The 20,818-nt window shown below is 41.6% G+C and overlaps 1 protein-coding gene across 2 annotated transcripts in view; it reads right to left on the reverse strand.

Moving 5' to 3' along the window:
• Nucleotides 1–20,169, reverse strand: part of FBLN1 (fibulin 1) — a 77,432-nt gene extending 57,263 nt beyond the window's left edge. For both annotated transcript variants that reach the window (XM_075210345.1, XM_075210346.1), the window contains exon 1: nt 20,026–20,169. In XM_075210345.1, coding sequence (XP_075066446.1) covers nt 20,026–20,083 — 58 coding nt within the window. In that variant the 5' untranslated portion in view covers nt 20,084–20,169. The remainder of the gene's footprint in view (nt 1–20,025) is intronic.
• Nucleotides 20,170–20,818: the final 649 nt, after the last annotated feature.

The following is a 20,818-nucleotide window of genomic DNA, read 5'->3' on the forward strand; positions in this document are numbered from 1 at the left end:
AAGGGCAGACAATCTTTCCTCAGTTATTTTTACATAGTGATTCTAGACAAAGAACCTGCATGATAAATATGTTTTTGTTTTGTTGGTTTTCTTTTAAATGATGCTATGAGCTTTTGTATTTGAGAAAACCAAGATTTTAAGTGGTTTAAAATGTGTTGGGTTTTTTTTTTTTAATCTGCGCTGCAAATCCTGAATGAATGATTCCAATGATTCTTCTGACAGTGGGAATTTATTTAATGAGCAGTAGAAGTTTCACAAGTCTACATTTACCAGTTCACAACAAGGCCAATTTCTGGGAAGTGAAGGAGCCATGAGAGGAACAATTAAAATTAACTAGGCCAGACAATTTATATGGGTTTATTTAATAGCATGGTTCAAAGAGCAGCAACGTCCTGTAACCCATAGCAACCAATCAGGTATAAGCTTGTAGCAGTCCATATGACTGAACGCAAAATTCTGATTGGTTCATACAGGTTAAAGCACATGTTCTACATTCACTATTTTATTAATAAGCCCCAGGACTATATCTAGGGCTGTGCGAGAGGGACGACCGGCTAGGGTCGCAGTGCTGAAGGGGGGCGCAGTTTATGAATGTTTTAGGTTAATTTGGTTAAAACTGAGGGCTACGGGTGCGGCAGTTTCCCTCCTTCCCCGGGTGCTAAAATTTTAAGCTATGGCTCTGATAAGTCATATAGTGTTTTACTGCATTCCCAATACCTGTCATACCTGGCTCTGTGACACCATAAGCTGCCATGGTATTTTATATGCTACTATATGATGAAGGAGTAGGCAGGGGCTCTGAGAGGGAGGGGGGCTGGAGGAGTCACAACCTGGTGTGACTCCACCCCTTTTGTTAGTTTATGGAAGGGGCCCCAAGAAGTTGCTATACCGGGGCCTGAAATTTCTGTTGGTGGCCCTGGGAGTAGGATGTAGGAGTTGAAGAAGTTTGGAGATGCATTTACAATGCCACCCAGAAAGGACAATTTTGATCAAACTTCAAAGTTTGGGAGACTTGTTCTTGTGAATTTCTACACACCAGTGAAGGAAAAATTAAAAACACAAACAAACCAAAAACAAATTCTATAACAATCTATATTGAAATACACAGGCAAAGCTACAGTCCCTCACAGAGAAAAAAACTTGACGGAAGCCAGAAAGATGAAGCGACCAAATTAAGTATTTTTGAACCCTGGCTCAGACAACCAGTTAAAGGAGTCTGCACTTAAATCACATGATGCGGAGTAGATTCCTGAACGCTGATTGGTTTTAGTGGGAAGGATACTGCTGGGAAGATTGCACTGTGCTCTGTATGAGGAGACCAATGGGAGATGATCTGTAACAGGGTTGGTGAGATGGTGAACCTTATGCAGCAAATAATAGTACAACTGAGAACGACGCCCATTCCATAGGCTTGCCACACCCCCTCCAAAATCAAGAAGTTTTAAACACCTTTCTAAAAATCCTACGCTCGCCCCTGTTGGCTCAGCTACTCACTTATATTTGTCCTTGCACTGGAGCTATGATATAACATGAAGTTTGAGTAAGTAAGAATGCAAGAGAGCAGGGGATACTGAAGGATGAAAGGGAAGTATGTGAGAGAGCAATTATATATTTGTTCCCAATAAAAATAAAATACATAAATAAATAAAATAACCTTTTACTACCAGCAGAGGGCGCACTCTGTGAATACCCTTGAGTAGGTCTGACTGTAAGTTCCCTTGAATGGAAAGGACTTTGTTCCCAAACTGTATTCTTACTGACAATATTGCAGTGTGCTGTTATCCCTCAGCCTTCCGTCTTAGTCATACTGTGGGACTTCATACCATGTAAAAACTTACTGGAATATTTTTTGTTTGAGCATCCTGTAATAATAGTCCAGATACTGTACGCAGAACCGTGTGCACAGAAGCGTGTGCACCGGATTCTGGATACCAGACGTTGCACTGACTTTATACGGCTATTTGGCAGGGAGAGCTAACACATAATCCATCATTTTTAAAAGCATCAAACGCCTATCCTGACTTTATATTGAAATGAAACATCTTGAGTTTACAGTAAAACACGCACTTACGATTAAGGAAAAAAGCTCCATTGTGAAATTTTTAAATATAATCTTCAGCTTTAAAAAAAAAAGCTATGAAATATTTTATATCGATTTTAAAGTTCCTTTCTGCAAAAAATATATATATATACCACATTCCTTGGAGTAACACGTCCATAAAAAGTAATCACCACTTTCCTTGTTATCTTCCTGATAACATAGTCTTCTATGGGGGGAATTCAATCAGTCGCGATGTTCTGCGGATCGGCGTACTTTTACCGTTGCTATGCTAGAAATATCCGCTAATTTTTCCTCGTACCTCTGTGAGGCAAATGGTCAGGGGTGGGGCTATGGCACAATGGGGTGTGGTCACATCCCAGGGGTGTGTCTAGTGTTTTGAATGCGCTAAGCTGTCCATTCTCTCCTCCCCTCCCCAACCTTCTTTACCCCGCATGCAGTGCAGCACTAAACACTCTATACCTCCCTAATCTCCCCACAATTAGGACAAATCTGTCCCAATCGGAATGGCGCGGGACAGAGCCCTGAAATCTTGGCGGTCCAGCCTAAATCAGGATGGTAGGGAGGTGTAGTTTAGAGTGGAGAAGGGTGGGAAGGAGAGGAAAGGGTGAGGAAACAAGAACACACTACATCACCTACTCTCCTGGGGGTAAATGGATCAACTTCCGGTTTTTGCAAGTCACCGTTATTCGGCGAGTCTGCAGTGAAAATTTAAAGCGGCAATGGCTTTAAAAGCAAAACAATGCCTTTTAAGCCATTGACGCTTTAAACTTTCACTGCAAAATCGCCGAATAACGGTGATTTGCAAACACCGGAAGTTAATCCATTTACCCCCTGGAATGTCTGGTAATCTCCAGAATGTTATTACAGATAGGCGTCTCTTTCTTTCATTCAATGTATTATTTAAACTTCTTACTGCAATTAAGGGTAATGTGCAGTCCTGTTGAAGGTTAGAGAGCCCCAAAGGGCACCAAAATGTATCAGGTTGCCCATCACTGATTCATCTAATACAATCTAGAAAATGATAGCGAGAAACTGTTTTTTTGCTATGGGTAATACCTCCGCTTTTGCTCTGTAGATAGTTTGAAAAAAATCTAAGCACCGTCTCCCCCAAAAATGTTGATATCCAAAGATAGAACATAAAAATAGACAATATTATCCCATTTATTATCCTGCACACAACATATATAAAGAAAGGAACATGTAGAGGTTAGTGTCTGTTTAAGCAGCATTGTCCCTATGATGCAATCAGCCACAGTCACTGGAGAGTTACATGAATTTGTGGCAAAGAGGGATATTTGCCACAGTTCCCTGTAAGGGAACAGGTAGGAAGGAACACAGTTAGTCTGCAGCAGCAGGCTGCAAAGAGGGTTAAGTTAGGTTCCTCCTTTAGCACACACACTGGTGTTCCACATGGGTGTAATCAGTTTGCTTTGCTGTGATTTGTTGTAGTGCTTGGGAGGAGGAAAAAGGCACTGTCTGCATGTGTGGGTGGGACCACCGATGCCAGTAAGTGGCCGGCTTGCAGACAGGGAAGTTATGTCTAGCCAGATGTAGGTGGTGGGGATTTTCGTGTACTGTTACTGGATATGATTGCTGTATCAGCATTGGAGCTGTTTTACCATCCTGACAACTGTTAATAAACAGCTAAATGGTTCAGCATACCTGTGTCCGATTCCTGTGAATGGTGTTCTTTCTCGCAGTATGTATGTATGTATGTATGTATATTTTTATTTAGCACCTTACAAGATTAGAAGACAAAACAGTAAAGAATGAGTGTAAAAGAGCAACATCAAAAACCTTTATTTAGAACTGGACGTTTGGTGTATTTCGGTAAAATGAACTACCAGACATGTAATCTAACGGAACACTCTCTCCAGTCATTAGGTCATTTTGGAAGATGGTAGAATTTGTACTTGTGAACAAACCCTCTGACAGAATCTGACTTGTTTTCTCAGCTAAATAGTCTCCATATATCAGATATTATTCCACAACAATGAATGTTTCAGTATAACGTCCCTTTAAAGTGTTATAAAATAGATATTCTTGTTTCCATTAAATGGATCCACATTGACAGAGGGTGGGAAGCCAAGATGACGACATCTGTGTGCCTCTGCCCAGATTCTCTGGCTAGAAGGTAAACACTGTCTCCGGCTGGGAAGTTTTACTAGATGTCACATCTTGGCGATATTTTTATATTATATGTGTGCTGTCATTTCTCTGCTTTGTGTCATGTGTTACCTGTTTCTCGACACCCTCAGACAACTTTTCTCAGCCAAACTCTCGCCTCTGCTTTTCTTGAGCCCTCAGCCCATATGAACTTCTTTAGTTAAGCCTCATGCCCAGCTGCCCGCAGATTTCTCTTCGCCTCCCCCATAGGGGTGAGAGGAGAAATCCGCGATATTGAGGTACCGTAGTACCCAAAAATGTGCGCAGACGCGATGTTCGGGGCAACATCACGGCTAATTGAATATGTCCCATAAACTTGTATGATCCAGAACTTCATATGTCTTATACACAGTTCATTTTACTAATTGTACAATAAATTTGTAGATTATTTTAGACTTTCTATAGACATTTGTAGCATATTGTTTTGTTCCAAGGACCACAACACGAATATATTGTATATTTTGCAGACCCTTTCAATGCTTAAGTCGTCTGAGCATCTAACAATTCTGATAGCCAATAAGGCCATTTTAAATCCAATTGTCTGCAAAGAATAACTTCGCCCCAAAAATAAAAATTCCGTTTCGGCTGGCATTTAATGAGTTAAACAATAATACAGAATATTTCCTACCTAGGGTGTATCATTCCTCCCAATACAGCAGGTGAATATATTGCCAGTTTGTCTACAAAATGCATTTTGGAGGTGAGGAGGGCCCTACGCCTGTATCTTGCCCAGAGATCAATGGGTTCTTAATCCAGTTCTGGGCCGGTCCCCTGATATCCATAACAAACCAGTCAGATTTTCATGACTTTCGGCTGAGACAGGCCAGTAAAATATAGGCATGCAGTAAAAAACACTCTGGGGGATACTCCACAATTCAAGGGGTACACAGGACCCCAGGCAAGTAGCATTATTAGCATTATTGTTAAACTTAATGAATTCCACACAAAGCTGAAGATGTATCCTTTAAGGGGGAGCAGTTCAGCTGCATGGAAAGTACTGCATCAATGTCATTTACTCTAGATGTTAATAATCTCCACAGTACACACAGTGGGCCTGATTCATTAAGGAATTTAGGCAAGAAGTTGAGTAGGTTTTCTTACTTAAGTTTTCTGGACAAAACCATATTACAATGCAAGGGGTGCATATTAGTTTATTATTTTGCACATAAGTTAAATACTGACTGTTTTTTCATGTAGCACACAAATACTTTGTAGCTTATTTGTACACTGAAATTTAAAGTTGATATTTGTGTGCTACATGAAAAAAACAGCCAGTATTTAACTTATGTGCAAAATAATAAACCATACTTGCCAACTCTCCCTGAATGTCAGGGAGACTCCCTGAAATATGGGTGCTCTCCCTCACTCCCTGAAGAGTCTAGCATTCTCCCTGATGCTGAGCCAGTACAAGCCGTGGTTGGCTTCGCCATCTGTGGCATGATGACACAGTTCAGAAATTGTGTCCTATGCCCATGCATTGATGCCTACAGAGGTGGCCATTTTCATGGAGACCAAGATTTAATCAAAGACTGACAGGTAAGACAACATGACTTCAGTAATGGAGACAGAAATGTAAAAGACACTTCAGTCTCTAGAGATTCATTAGTTGCTTTTCCTTAACACATAGTTGCCTACTCTCCCGGAATGTCCGGGAGACTCCCACATTTCTGGGAGACCTCCTGGGCTCCGGGGGAGAGCAGGCAACCTCCCGATTCTGGCCCTCGCAATAGATAAGTGTTGGGGGGCGGGACTTAATGACACAAATACTGCGTCATCTTAGTCGCAAATTGTGCCAATATTTTAGGGGCGGGGCCAAAATGATGCAGTTCCTCAAGCCCTGCATGCCCACCTCCCCCAGGATCTCCCTGAAGCCAACGATGAAAAGTTGGCAAGTATGTAATAAACTAATTTACACCCCTTGTATTGTAACATGGTTTTGTCCAGAAAACTTAAGTAAGAAAACTTACTCAACTTCTTGCCTAAGATCCTTAATGAATCAGGCCCAGTGTATTAGTGAGCCCTAGAATGAATGATGGCCTGACTGCAACTTGCTCTGTTTTGTGGCAATTATGATACATCCAGTGCTCACTGTGAAATCTCTACTGTGGATGTGTTCCCCATAGGGATTAATGATACTTATTCCAGATTAGGTCTATGATGTGTTCACCATGCAGCTGTAAGCATTTTAAGATTAACGAAGCACAGGAACACTGCAAGCCCCATGTGTACACAGCCTGTTGACCCAACCACTGAGCATCAAGATTAATGTCCAGTTTGTCACATGTGGGTAGCCATCTGGACAAGATCTTAATCTGGGGTCCTGTTAATGTAATTGCAAAGTGACTACACACATGAGGGTAGACCTACTAAAGCAGTGGGTCTCCATGTGTTGTGAAACTACAACTCCCAGCATGCCCTGCAAGCTATTAGCTGGCTAGCTATTGGCAAAGCATTCTGGGGTTTGTAGTTTCACAACACCTGGAGAGCCACAGGTTGGCCAGGCCTGCACTAAAGCTTCTAAAGAGGAGAGGTGGAGGTGTTGCCCATAGCAACCAATCAGATTCTAGCTATTGTTTATCTAGTACATTCTTGAAAATGATAGCTGGAATCTGACTGGTTGCTATGGGCAACGCCTTCACTTTTCCTTGTTAGACGCTTTAGTAAATCTAGCCCATTGGCTAATAATAGTGATCATGATTTCCATGATTTGACCAACGTGCTGCGATATCAGACGACCGGCCCGACGTCATTGCGAATACTGTAGAGTTTGGCCCTCTTTACACCCTTTTAATGAAAATTCCTCCAATACTTCAATTTAATAACACCAGTGCCATTGCTGCTAGTATTTTTTAATAATCAACACAATACACATGGTTCTAGTTATCAGCTGCAGCAGAGCCGAAATCCGCACACAAAATCCCCAAACTGATAAAACCGTCCAGACAGAAGAAAAACTCTCTTCTCAATCCAGACACATAAAATAAATACATGTTGTAGCTGTTTTCAGTCAAGGAATCAATCAGACACGGAGAATAACAATACTTTATAATCACAGTCAGACACTGAGCCAAACACATAGTCACTGAGCTGCGAGAATGTATTCCACATTTCTTATCCCCGCCAAATCCCCTTCCCTTCTAAATGAAGCATCTTAAAACCAGATTTCAGAAACCAATCAAGTCTTCTTGAAAATAAACAACTGTTTGGGTGAACCCAATGTGTCAGCCAATTTTTCAGATTAACGATACATATTAACTTTTGTACACTATAATTTTCAATTCTGAACCAAATATCAAACTTGATTATACAGCACAGCAGTGATGGACAACGTAGAATGGCGGGACGGCTCCATGCGCGGCCCTGAGGGGCCGCAGAGAGCGTGAAGGAAGAGCACAGCGCACTCCCCCCTCCTCCGGCTTGCCGTGTGACCTCCCTGCGCAGTGCAGGGAAGTTTGCTGCCCCCCGTTCTGATAAGATCGGGAGCAGCCGGCTGTGGGGGAGGACTGCAGGTAAAGGCTCGATCCTGTTGCCTTCCATTGTAGTATTGTGTGCAATATCCACCCTGTCCTCTCATTGTATAAATTATCTGTAAACAACATTCAAAAATATTAGAACCAATATGGGAGACGCATATAAAAACTGTACTGGCCATAGCAACCAATCACATTCCAGCTGTTATTTTTTGAATACTGTGTAGAAAATGAAAGCAAATTCCTGATTGGCTGTTATGGGCAACGCCTCTATTTCTACACAGTTACCTGTAGGACAGTTTTCATAAATGTCCCCATGATGGCTTCTTGTATAGGATGCTCTTTTATTGTGGTTGAAGCTGCTTTAACATCCAGTGAACTGGAAAGCCCTGTGACGTTATCATCATGGGGTGACCACAGTAACTCCTTGAAAAATTTGGCAGTGTATTACACGGACTTGTAAGAGGTATGGAGCCCTCAGCAGGAGACAGTGATTATTATGATATTCAACACCTACCACAAGCCACGATTCCTCTCAAAACATACCTCCCAATATTCTCAGTTTCCCATATTTGTAGAGACTATGAAAAGCTGGCTAGGTGTAAATAACATAGATAATACTGGCCTGTCAAAGGCACTCCAGTCCCCCTAACTAATGCACATAAACCCTTTCTTCAATCAACTAGTAAAAACCACAGTAAGACGCTACTTGTCCCGACACCTGATGCTGTGACACTTAACTTGACATGACCCCCTGACCAAGCTCAGCTCACTTTGAAAATACTTCTGGGCAGCACCCCCGTTTATACATAGGTACCCACAGAATTGTTTTCCGTAATGTCTACTATTAAGTTGAAGCACTTGTTCATTGTCTCATATGAAAAAAAATAATTCTCAGCTAGGATTCCGGCAATACTGCTGGTTGGAGATAGGAAATTTTAGGTACACTTTATAGACTGATTTTCTACTTTAACGTCCACTATCAGTCAGTGCATGAGGGAGAGAGGCCTCACACGTATACATAAACTTAATCATACATGCCAACCACATTCCGGGAGACTCCTGAATTTCGGGTAGGTCTCCCAGAATCCCTGAAGAGCTGGCGATTCTCCCGCATCTGCCCGCTTCACTAAATTAGAGCCGGCATGTACGGACGAAGGGGGCGGGGCTTCGCAATTCTCGTCATTTTTGGCACCCCAGTGATGTAATGCTTGTTTGGGGTCTTTTAACCACTGTAAAAAGACCCACAACAGGCATTACGTCACTGGGACGGGGCCAAAATGATGCATTTCTCAAAGCCCCGCCCCCTACGCCCATACACCCCTCGTGCCCTTCAGAATTTCCCGGACTCGGCCAACATAAGGTTGGCAAGTATGAACTTAATTAGGACTCCCATAAAACGACCAAAAACCTCTAATAAGGTGAATATATCTGCTATATTCATGAACACTACAATGCGCAGTCCCAATGTGATTGTATATTTCTGGGGCTGCACTAACAGTGAGAAAACAAGAGCAGAATTTTGTGCGAATGTCAGTTTTTTTTCCTATGACATCCAATTACAATGAAGACATGTACGATCCAATATACGACCAAAAGAAAGTCCTATTCATAATGGAGGAACAATGAATATTCACACAGTTCTGACTACTAAAGTATAAAGCACCAAAGTCATCAATATGTAGAGAACAAGGTGATATTGCTGCTGAAGGCTCCATAATGTAAATCCTTTTATGATCTGTTTGTTAAAGAATTATTCCACCCAATTGTTTAATAGACACCACTTCTCTACTCAACTAGCAGAAACGGGGGCTGGGACCCCTGCAAGCCAACTGCTGCTTTCCGCTGCCAGCATCATAAGGAGAGGCACAAACAGCGCTGTGTTCATTCCTGCTCAGTTAGCGTCTGTCTATAAAACCAACACAGCGCAGTTTGCTTTTAAATCCTCCCATGATGTCTATGCTGGAACAAACAGCGTTTGGAGCACTGACGGGAAGGAGTTTTCCTGTGTGTGTCCGCAGCAGTTCTGATTGTTTGTAAGTGGTGAGAAAGTTTTAAAAGTAAGAGAAAAAAAGAAACTTCACTGTCTATTCATCTGTTCTATCCAAAATGCAGCATTAAACCCATCTATTATCATGGCTTTGCTGGTTTGACGACCTGCTCCCAGCCCTACTAATCAACTTTCCTGAATCACAGCAGCTTATTGAGACCTCACCAGACCAATTTTCGTCTTTGATCACAAGTTTCAAAACCTCCACTTGTCCCAAACCTCCACCATTACTAAAGATTACAGGACAAGTGATCCTTTCATTCCAAATTCAGGGATAACAAGTCCTTAACACCTAAGTAACAATTACTGCTTCAGTGACTCAGTCCTGACTCAAGAGTAAACGTTGGACAATCTTCAAAGAGGCCACAATGGGCAAATTACAGAATTTCCACCACTCACAAAGCATCCTTCAAAATAAGCGCTCTTTATCTATTACCCTGTGTGGAGATGACTAACAAAGTGGACGTTTCTTAGGCTGGGTGCACACTACAGGTTTTTCAGCTGATTATCGGGCCAATCACATGATAAATGACCAATCAGGCCCGATATCGCATTAGTTTGTATGTTCCAACGATGAACAATTATGGTTCCAAAGCTCATAGTATTGTTTCATTTTTAAACCAAACTAAAAATCTCGTTCAACGATGGAACAATGTCATTCCAATCCTGCAGTGTGTATGCACTCTGGACCAGCAGTGTCCATAGATCTCTATGGAGTGTGCAGAGTCACCATCTCTTCAGCCGATGGTTATGACAGATGAAGAGCACAGATCTGACGGTAGATCTTGTAAAACGTGTATAGTGTGTACGCATGAGTCGGCTGCTGATTGAGACTTTTAGTTGTTGATAAAAATCGTTAACGATATCACATCGGGAGAAATTTTCTGTAGTGTGTACCCAGCCTAATGAAATTATGAAAAAAATGACATTTCTCTGAAATAATTATATAACTACAGATAAGAAAACTCACAGAACCTAAAGGCAGGGACAGAATTCCATAATTCATTACATAAAAGTCGTCCTATGACCACGTAATTATAAAACACATGGAATCCTCTTAAGGTATTTTGACAGGTTGGTTTCAGACTGTAAATCGTGACAAATCTTTGCAAAATATGAATAAAATTGTTACTCTACCCTATGGAATAAAGAACTGACAAAGTGCTTTATCGGTAGACTTTTGCACATATGCACTGTGTTTGCTATATGAACACTACGGAACATATTTGATTAAATGGTGCTATATGCATAAATGGTAAATCTAAATGAACCAATCATTTGACTTGTGATAATTGCAAACATTAGAACAAGATAGGCTCCAAAAACTAGAGCACAAAAGGAAAGCAACACAAGTAAATACGCCATTGGTATGGTAAAGCAAATGATTTGTTGCTGAGGCACATTTGTTTATCTAACACCACATTGGAGCACTCTAACCTCTTATATCTTATTTGGTGAATTGTACAGGAGAATGCACAGCTTAGAAACAGATGTATGTAATTGTGGGCAGCAAGGTGGCTCAGTGGTTAGCACTTCTGCCTCTCAGCGCTGGGGTCATGACTTAATTTCCCAACCATGGCCTTATCTGTGTGGAGTTTGTATGTTCTCCCTGTGTTTGCGTGGGTTTTCTCCGGGTGCTCCAATTTCCTCCCACACTCCAAAAACATACTGGTAGGTTAATTGGCTGCTATTAAAATTAACCCTAGTTTCTCTCAGTGTATGTTAGGGAATTTAGACGGTAAGCCCCAATGGGGCAGGGACTGATGTGAGTGAGTTCTCTGTACAGCGCTGCAGAATTAGTGGCGCTATATAAATAGCTGATGATAATGATGCAATTCTGGACATACGGACTATGAGCAAGCTTAGTGAGTTGTGGTTGCCAGCTTTGACTATACTCTATCATATTTTTGGGATCTCTGGATCCTGACAACTCCCCCAAATGATGTCACACCCAAACATGTTATAGCCAGCCCTTACCATGAATCCATGTCCCCCAAGCTATTGTATTGTTAGAGGATTATCACACATAATCAAAATTGACACAAGTGCGATAAAATTGATTATGGGGAAGAGGTACAAACAATGGCAAATGTACTAAATAGTGAGCTCTGCAAGCAGACTTGCTAGAACCATAGAAACTAGATAAAGTCCTATAACAAAAATATGTTTATACAAGTGTGCCTTAATATTTATATTAGACAAAGGCAGTGGTGAGATAAATAGACAATGTAAATGTCAACTCAAGTATAATCTGTTGAAATATTCCACAAAAGAGATGATTACTACGGAACCTGACGGCGCATAACGTAATATGTACTCAATCAGATCATGAACTTTGGATACCACCTAAATAGAGAAAGCTGATGTTTTCATATTGATATTATGTCATCATGTCAAGCTGTCGGAAGATCTGGGATAGTAATCTTGTTTCTGGCTGAATTACAGTTTGTCCTCAATCCAAAAACCCTCCTGAACGGTTTTCAGATATTATCAGTCTTGCTGTGGTGGATAATAGTGTGCAGGGAACACGTACATAGATAGTTATTTAGCTTCGAGTAACAGGCCCTTCTGGAAACAAAGGGGGAGATGGTTATACTGAGTAATTGTCAATTTCAATATAAATATTTTTGTGGAATCCAGGATCCAGCTATTTAGAAACAGAGAAATGCTGAGTGGCTACATTATAATTCATGTGTAGAAGTGGCAGGTGTGTAGCATGCAATATTGTCATGTGGGCACTGAAAATCAAGTTATAAATGTCCATATATGATATAATAGAGGTAAACACATTATCCAGTCTTAGTCCTGCAACTCACAACAGCTTTTGCTAAAAAGCAAACGTGTGATTGAGCAATTGCTTCCACCTCCATTAAAGACATCTAAAGTCATATTGCACTAACAGGATCTGATAGAAAACAGGTGTCAAGAGTCACCCAGAAAACTTTTCTGGATTCACCTGAAAGTCCAATGTGGCTCTACCTGTTGAGGCGCAGAGTCTAACGAAGAGTAGGTGTTCACCAGGGACCCCCGCATGGAGCTTTGGGCTTTGCTGTCATACCTTCATAGGTCAGGGTCCTCCAAGGACATGACCGCAAGGTGGTAGAGGACCAGTGGAAATATATGGAACTCATTGACAAAGATGGTATTACCAGGGCACACTGGTGTAGATGTAACAATCAGGACACAATGTAAAGGAACAGAGATAATGGAAGACAATGGACACGAGGGAACCAAGAATAGTTAGTCTTAACAAGACTTATAAAATGGTGCTTTAGATACCCTAAATGAGGAAGGGGACAGGAAGAGCATTGTCCAATAGGACAAGCCACAAAACATACATATTGGGCACATCCATGGGATCCAAGTTGGCGCCTATCATAGCGACATCGGCAGCACTGGAAAGGAAGAAGATCCCAGACAACTTCTGGACAGAGGGGGCCAACACAACAGACCCCGGTGAGGAAGGTAAGGGGTCCAGTGCAAGAAAGTTGCAATGCAAATTAATGTAACTGTGTGTGAATCCACTAAGCTGCAGCCTGAAAATAACTTTTTACCTAGGAGGCTTGCTAGCCAATCAAAAAATAACTTTTGCACTACTGAGAGAAATAGAAGGACCACCCACCTAAATAATATCTGCTTTCTATGAAATATATAATTTGAAAACATGGAATAAAGCTTGCCTCTCATAGGTCAATCCTGTCACTTGATCGAGCGACAGGGTTATCATTCAATTCCAACACTCAAATCACTGGCTAAATGAAAATAGATCTAGGCCAAGTGTCTGCATCACTTCTAGCTGTACTGCATCATATCAGTGCAATCAGAAGATGACCAAACACACAGGACAATGGTGGTCATTATGCCAGATGATGATCCTGTGTCGGCAACTTTAGGTCTTCCGGGTTCAGTGTTCTTTAGTTTTGGACTATAACTCCTGAGACCTCAGGGACAACAAGGAGCCGATCACAGAGGCTGCAGAAGAATATAAGATTTTACAAATAATCTGATTCTACCAAGCAGCAGAAATTCTGAATTCCTGCAGATGTTTTGAACAAGCTACACCCAACTTTCCGAGGAACGGCAATGGAAAATACATTTCAATAATGAATAATAAAAACTATACATATTATTCTAATCTGAGGTATTTAAGTATTAGTTGATTTATCGTTGCTACTAGTGACTTTTCTATAAATCAGAGACTGCCTAAACGTTTTAAAATATGAATAAGTATATAAAAGAATGTTTATTATAAAACAGAATTAACCTGTTACTGCCCAAAAAAATAAGGGGATTCCCAAGAAACAGTTCGCTCACAAAAGCATTGATACCACAAAGCTTGCGTTGGACTGAACCATGTTAATAATATTTTTGTTTGGATGACACTGTAATTTTGGGTTCCACACATTCTCCCCAGGACTCCTGTAAATAATGAATCCCGTGGCACAATCAGTGTGCTACTGGGTATAACACTGTTTGTCCCCAATTGGAAAGTGCCACGGAATCTGCTGGCGCAATATAAATAAATGTTGATGATGATAGTGCAGCCGCACACTGCATGCCTCCGGGTCCAATCCCACAGAATAGCTACTGTAGCACAAATTGCTGAAAAAGCTAATGCTGCCTAAGACAGAAAGGTGTCAGAACAGACAGTGCATCAGTTTGCTGCGTATGGGTCTGCGTAACTACAGACCAATCAAAGTGCCCATGCCGACCCCTGTCCAACGCCTACAATGGCAGGTGAGCGTCACAACTGGACCATGGTGCAATGGAAGAAGGTGGCCTGGTCTGATGAATCACGTTTTCTTTTGCATCATATTGACGGTTGGGTGCGTCGTATACTTGGGGAAGAGATGGCACCAGGATGCACTATGGGAAGAAGGAAAGTCAGCGGAGGCACTGTGATGCTCTAGGCAATGTTTTGCTGGGTATCCTTGGGTCCTGGCATTCATGTGGGTGTTACTTTGATACGTACCACCTACTGAAACATTGCTGCAGACCAAGTACACCCCTTCATGGCAACAATATTCCCTGATGGCAGTGGCCTCTTTCAGCAGCATAATGCACACTGCCACACTGCAAAATTTGTTCAAGAATGGTTGAAGAACATGACAAAGAGTTCAAGGTGTTGACTTGGCCTAGTAATTCCCCAGATATCATTCCGATTGAGCATCTGTGGGGTGTGCTAGAAACACAAGTCCGAGCCATGGAGGTCCCATCTCGCATCATACTTACAGGACTTACAGAATCTGCTGCTAACGTCTTGGTGCCAGATACCACAGGACACCTTCAGAGGTCTTGTGGAGTCCAAGCCTCAAGGGTCAGAGCTGTTTTACCGGCACAAGGGGGACCTACACAATATTTGGCAGGTGATTTTAAGGTTGTGGCTGATCGATGTAAGTGCCGAAGATATTTATAAAACATATGTAGCTTCTGAACCTATTAATAAGTTATTGCTAAATTGTACTGGCTGCTAAGATGTAAGAACTAAGATGCGTTTCCATTGCCTTATAAAATACGCCTGTTAACGTCAAAGATTCTTCAAGAACACATAATCAACACCCCATAGCAACGTTTGTGGAGGCTGGTGATCCTTCCTGAGACACATGCTCAGTGTACATCGAGGGACCTACTTCCATCTTCCATACCAGCTGCATGGGCTGTTCCAGCGGTGGATCCGCCACTGACCGCCCTGTTTCACCCGTCTGAAGAATCAGTAAAAGTTGCAGAAGATATTCCACTTAATGTATATATATTGTAACATTATGAGGTCTATTTACTAAGCTGCGATGAACCAAAAATCTGGAGAAAACAGCTGTGGCTATACCAGCCCTTCTCTTAATTTATCAAGGAGGTTAATATCAGAGATTTCTACTGCCTTAACCTGTTCAACGCTTAGGTCTGCATAGACTTCTACTGGGGCTGCGATGTGACCCAGACCTTTAAAAACTAACGTCATTTCAAGATGGCGTTAGCTTACCTTTCTAATGGAATCCATAGTACAACATTGCCGCAGGAGAAGATCTCCATCTGTCCGTTCATGCACAATAGTCATGAAAGGGTCAGAGCCTCTATTCACCAACAGCGTTAGGCTGCCGGTGAAGGAGAGTATAATCAGTTTTGAAATGCCCCCCCGCCCTCCCCGCTTGATAAATTCACAAGCGGGGGGACATTATATGCAGTGATATAAGATTAATCATATAATCATATTGCTGCCCACTAGCCACCAGTGCTAGCTAAAGACTGGACAGCATGGTGGCTAAGTGGTTAGCACTTCTGGCTTACAGCACTGAGGTCATGAGTTCAATTACCGACCATGGCCTTATCTGTGTGGAGTTTGTATGATCTCCCCGTGTTTGCGTGGGTTTCCTCCGGGTGCTCCGTTTCCTCCCACACTCCAAAAACATACTGGTAGGTTAATTGGCTGTTAACAAATTGACCCTAGTCTGTGTGTGTGTGTGTGTTAGGGAATTTAGACTGTAAGCCCCAATGGGGCAGGGACTGATGTGAGTGAGTTCTCTGTACAGCGCTCCGGAATCAGTGGCGCTATATAAATAAATGATGATGATGATGATGAAAGACCTCTATTTCTTTATCATTCTACTCATACACATTGAGGGACATTTCTCAAAGTTGTCCTATTTTTTTAATTGCCAACTGTGCTTTCCTTTTCAACAAAACGAAAACAACTTTTACTCATAGAGAACATATTATAGCAGGAAGAGATATAATAATTTACTAGGTATCATGTACATATTTACAATAAAAAAAAAATCTTACCAACCCAACTATACCTATCAGTCATTTAACACTAGAAAAAAATCCAACATGATCTATCTAACCCCGGGGCTCTGTTTTGATAGTCACAGACCTTTTTGTGTACTAGAAAGGCTATAATCGCTGATGACAGGCAAGCGCTTGAAGCGTGGATGTAGAATTGTAATAAACCGCTTTAGGAAAGCAGCTTATAATCACTACCTGAGGGCTCGGTACTCCCTAAATCTGACTTTCTTTGAAGATAAAGTAACTTCAGATGTAACTTTTTGATGAAGTCTTTTGGTGCCAGAGGGACAAGCAAAATGTGTAACAAAGACCCAACTGAGCTCTTCGTTTTTTTACACACTCTTTAAAGGGGGCTTTGATGTGAGAACAGGATGTAAACAGACACTTAACCCTGCCTTTAATTTTCACTCAGATGACCCTATTTCAACATCCATGTCAGTCAGCAGGGGACACTTATCGCACATCATCCCTCCCCCAGAATACATAGTGACTAATTGCAATTATATGGAGACAGAGACAGAATATGATCAAGGGAAGAAAAATATTAAATTAAGCATTATTATAAGTAAACGTGCCCTCTTACCTGTAAGTGTTTGTTTTTGATGTGTGTAATCGGTGTGACTAGATCACAAGACATGCTCACAAAATTTAGAAGTAAGCCACTCCAAAGGGAGAACAGCCTTCTGGGTAATGTGCAAACGTTTGTATACGTTTATTTCCCAGGCTAAACAAATAGTTCTGCCTTTAAAGCTGGGTACACACTGAAGCAATTACCGTGAAGAGCACAGGATTCACGACCATTTGATCAGAGTGTGTACATGCCCTCCTACCAAAACACATGGCGTCTGTTGACTCGCTTTTTTAAACTTCCTAAAAATCACGATCAACGATGGAACGATGTCACACAAAAGTGTGTACGCACTCACGGCCAGCAGCGTGGGCAGATATCTATGGTGTGTACAGAGTCACGACCTTTTCAGCAGATGGTTATGAGAGATGAAGATCACAGATCTGAAGCGAAGTCACCACAGTCACCTATGGGGACTGCATTTTCGATCGTAGATGCTGGGACCGTAGCAGATATCAGCGATGTATTTATATTCTGTCCCATTTAACATTGCCTCCATAATACAATTTCTTTCTATACATTTACTGTTCTTAAAGGTGTCTTATACATACTTTAAGAACCATCCAATGTGCTTGCCTGAGCTGTGTATCTGTATGAACTTAATATATATATAAAGTGGTCACTGAAAGCAAAACATACAACCACACATACAGTAATCTCCATGACTATAATAAGATGAGATGAGCAAGTACCGGCAGCTTGACAGATTGGTGGCAGCATGGTGGCTCAGTGGTTAGCACTTCTGTCTCACAGCACTGGGGTCATGAGTTCAATTTCCCACTATGGCCTTATCTGTGAGGAGTTTGTATGTTCTCCCCGTGTTTGCGTAGGTTCCCTCCGGGTGCTCCAGTTTCCTCCCACACTCCAAAAACATACTAGTAGGTGAATTGTCTGCTAACAAATTGACCCTAGGCTGTGTTAGGGAATTTAGACTGTAAGGCCCAATGGGGCAGGGACTGATGTGAGCAAGATCTCTGTACAGCGCTGCGGAATTAGTGGTGCTATATAAATAACTGATGATGATGATTTACTAAGTTACCTTAATATTTTAAAGGAAAAAAAGAGGCAGCCATAGATATTGTAAGGATAGATTACCAGTAGAGCTTGCAGTCTAAATTCTTGTATGAGTCCTGAGCATGATTAAAGGGGGTTTCTACCTTTAGTCCCATTTTTTTACCTGCTGTCTTTTGTAAATGTTCCTAAATAAACTGCTCTGATTTAAGTTTTCTTCTGTGTTTTCCTACAAAGCCTTTACACCACCTAAGCAGAGCTGTTCAGTTTTCTTTCCCTTGGATACGACAGAAAACTGCTCTGCGGATGCGATTACATCCAATGAAGGAGCTGCGACAAATATAAATAAATCTGATTAGATGATGTAAAAGGTTTGGTGAAAAAAACAGAATGAAGGTTAGAATGCCCATCTTCAAGTGGACGGGGCAGGGAGGGCAAAGTCACCAATATCATCATCAAGCTCGTGCCCACATAGCGTTCACTGGGATGGGCGGGGCTTGATGACTCTAATCGTGTCATTGCTTCACTTCCCAGGTAAGCGAGTTTCCAGGAGAATTGCCGGCTCTTCCGGGAGTCTGGGAGGTCTCACCCCAATCAGGGAGTCTCCTGGACATTTTGGGAGTGTATATCCCAAAACATTACAAAAATAGCGTTTAATGGAAAGAGTGACACAAGATATTACATTATATGGCATATATAGCATATCTTATCACAGCAGCAGGTACAGCTGAATATAACAAGGCAGAAAATACGTTCCTGCTGGTGTTTATAATGTAACGTCTGTAACACACGCCCCAAGTGACATTCATTACCATTATCAGGATTGCCCTAGGTCCTAGGACTGGAAACAGTCAGAAATACTCCTTTTTTGGACCCGCACTATTGATGTAGTATGTAAAATTTAGTTTGTCACATTTTTATATTTTTTCTTAATGAAAAGCAAAAAGTTTACTATTTTTTTTTTTTTTGTTACTAAATTTAATGAGGTTTGGCAGCTTCAGTCACTAAAGTCATAGAACTGTACAAAATGACAAGGAAACAAATTATCACGCGCTCGTGGGTACAGTAAATCCTCCAAGCAGCGTGTCCACATATTCCAGGTTTTTTTTCTAGGGATTATCATGCTAAGGAAACCTGTGGATTCCAGCCTGTTGTGGAGCCATTTGGAAGTTGGAAGGACATTCTGAGACTTGTAGTCCTACAACACAGGTCGTGTAAGACTGGGTATCAGATGACATACCAGGTAATATTCAGATTATGAACTCTTAGGGACGGCCGCTTCCAATTTACTTTCCCTTCATCTATAGCCAAGTGTGGGGAAGGAATTGTCCCCAAGAGTTTACAATCTAAAGAATATTACCTGATGCATCACTTTATACCCAATCTTAGGCGATCTGTGGATCTCCATGTGGGGAAGAACTATAAATCTCAGCATGTCTTGCCAGCTGCCAAGTTTCCTTATCCAGATAATCCCTTTTGTCTACCGTTCCTTAACATACAGGGATGGCTTAAAAAGCCACTGAGATAACTGAACACACAGCTTTTGCAAAACTCTCCTACTAACACATAACTATTTGAAATTCCCTCCCTATGATTGAGGCAGAGCCACAGCAACAAATGGTCAAACTACAAGTAAACTGATGCAGTCTTCAGTGTGCCATTTAAATGCATTTCCAAGCAGCCAGCAAAAGAATTCACACTGCTGTGTGACTTGTAACACAAGAGAATCTCTAACGTTATTCAAAATATTATGTTGCAGCCTGCAGCGCAATGAATAAAATCCCAAATGCTGTCTCCCACCAGGGGCAACCCCCCCTCCAGTCCTCTCTTCCTGCCACATTTGCCCCCCTGGACTCACCTCTGGTAAAGAGAAGGGGCAGCAGACTCAGTAGCAGCATCCTTGCTGGAAGACTCATTGTAAGACACAGTGCTGGGGACCTGAGGCAGAGATCCGTCTGTGCTCAGCTGTGGGTGGGTAGGAGGGGCTGAAGCCATGAGCCCAGAGGAAGGGACTGCCCTTCTCTCCAAAATTCTCTTTCTTCCCTGCATGCAGACAGGAGGGGTGTGGATGGGGGACAGAGCTGGATTGTACCTGATTTGGTTTTGTCTCTCAGGGTTTGTCAGATCAGTTCATTTTTCTCCTCTAGCAAAAAATAATAATAATAATAATAATAATAATAATAATAATACAATTAAATAAAAACTAGAGTCACAGTCTGAACTGTGCTGAGTATCTGGTGTTCTAGAACCTTTGTCTCACCTACAGCTTTGGCAAGAACTTTTGGGAGAGTTTTCAGTGTTTTCCTGTCAGTTTTACCCAGGGCTGCCATACGTTTGAAGTTAAAAACAGGGACAATCGTGTGGCTTGAAGTTTGCTGGCCCATAACCCCCACCTCCTAATATTCTTTGTAGGTCTGTAAAAAAAAAAAAAATAAGAGTTATAGAAATCTATTCCAATGTAACCTGTAAATTTGAGTTCAACGGAAGTTTAACTGTTTTGGAAAATAATTGCTGTGATTTTGGGTAGAAGAAAAGGGACTATGGGCTGGATTCATTAAGGATCTTAAATGAAGAGGATTCTTATTTCAGTCTCCTGGACAAAACCATGTTACATTGCAAGGGGTGCAAATGAGTGTTCTGTTTTGCACATG

Source organism: Mixophyes fleayi, chromosome 4, assembly GCF_038048845.1.
Source record: "Mixophyes fleayi isolate aMixFle1 chromosome 4, aMixFle1.hap1, whole genome shotgun sequence".
Taxonomy (NCBI): Eukaryota; Metazoa; Chordata; class Amphibia; order Anura; family Limnodynastidae; genus Mixophyes; species Mixophyes fleayi.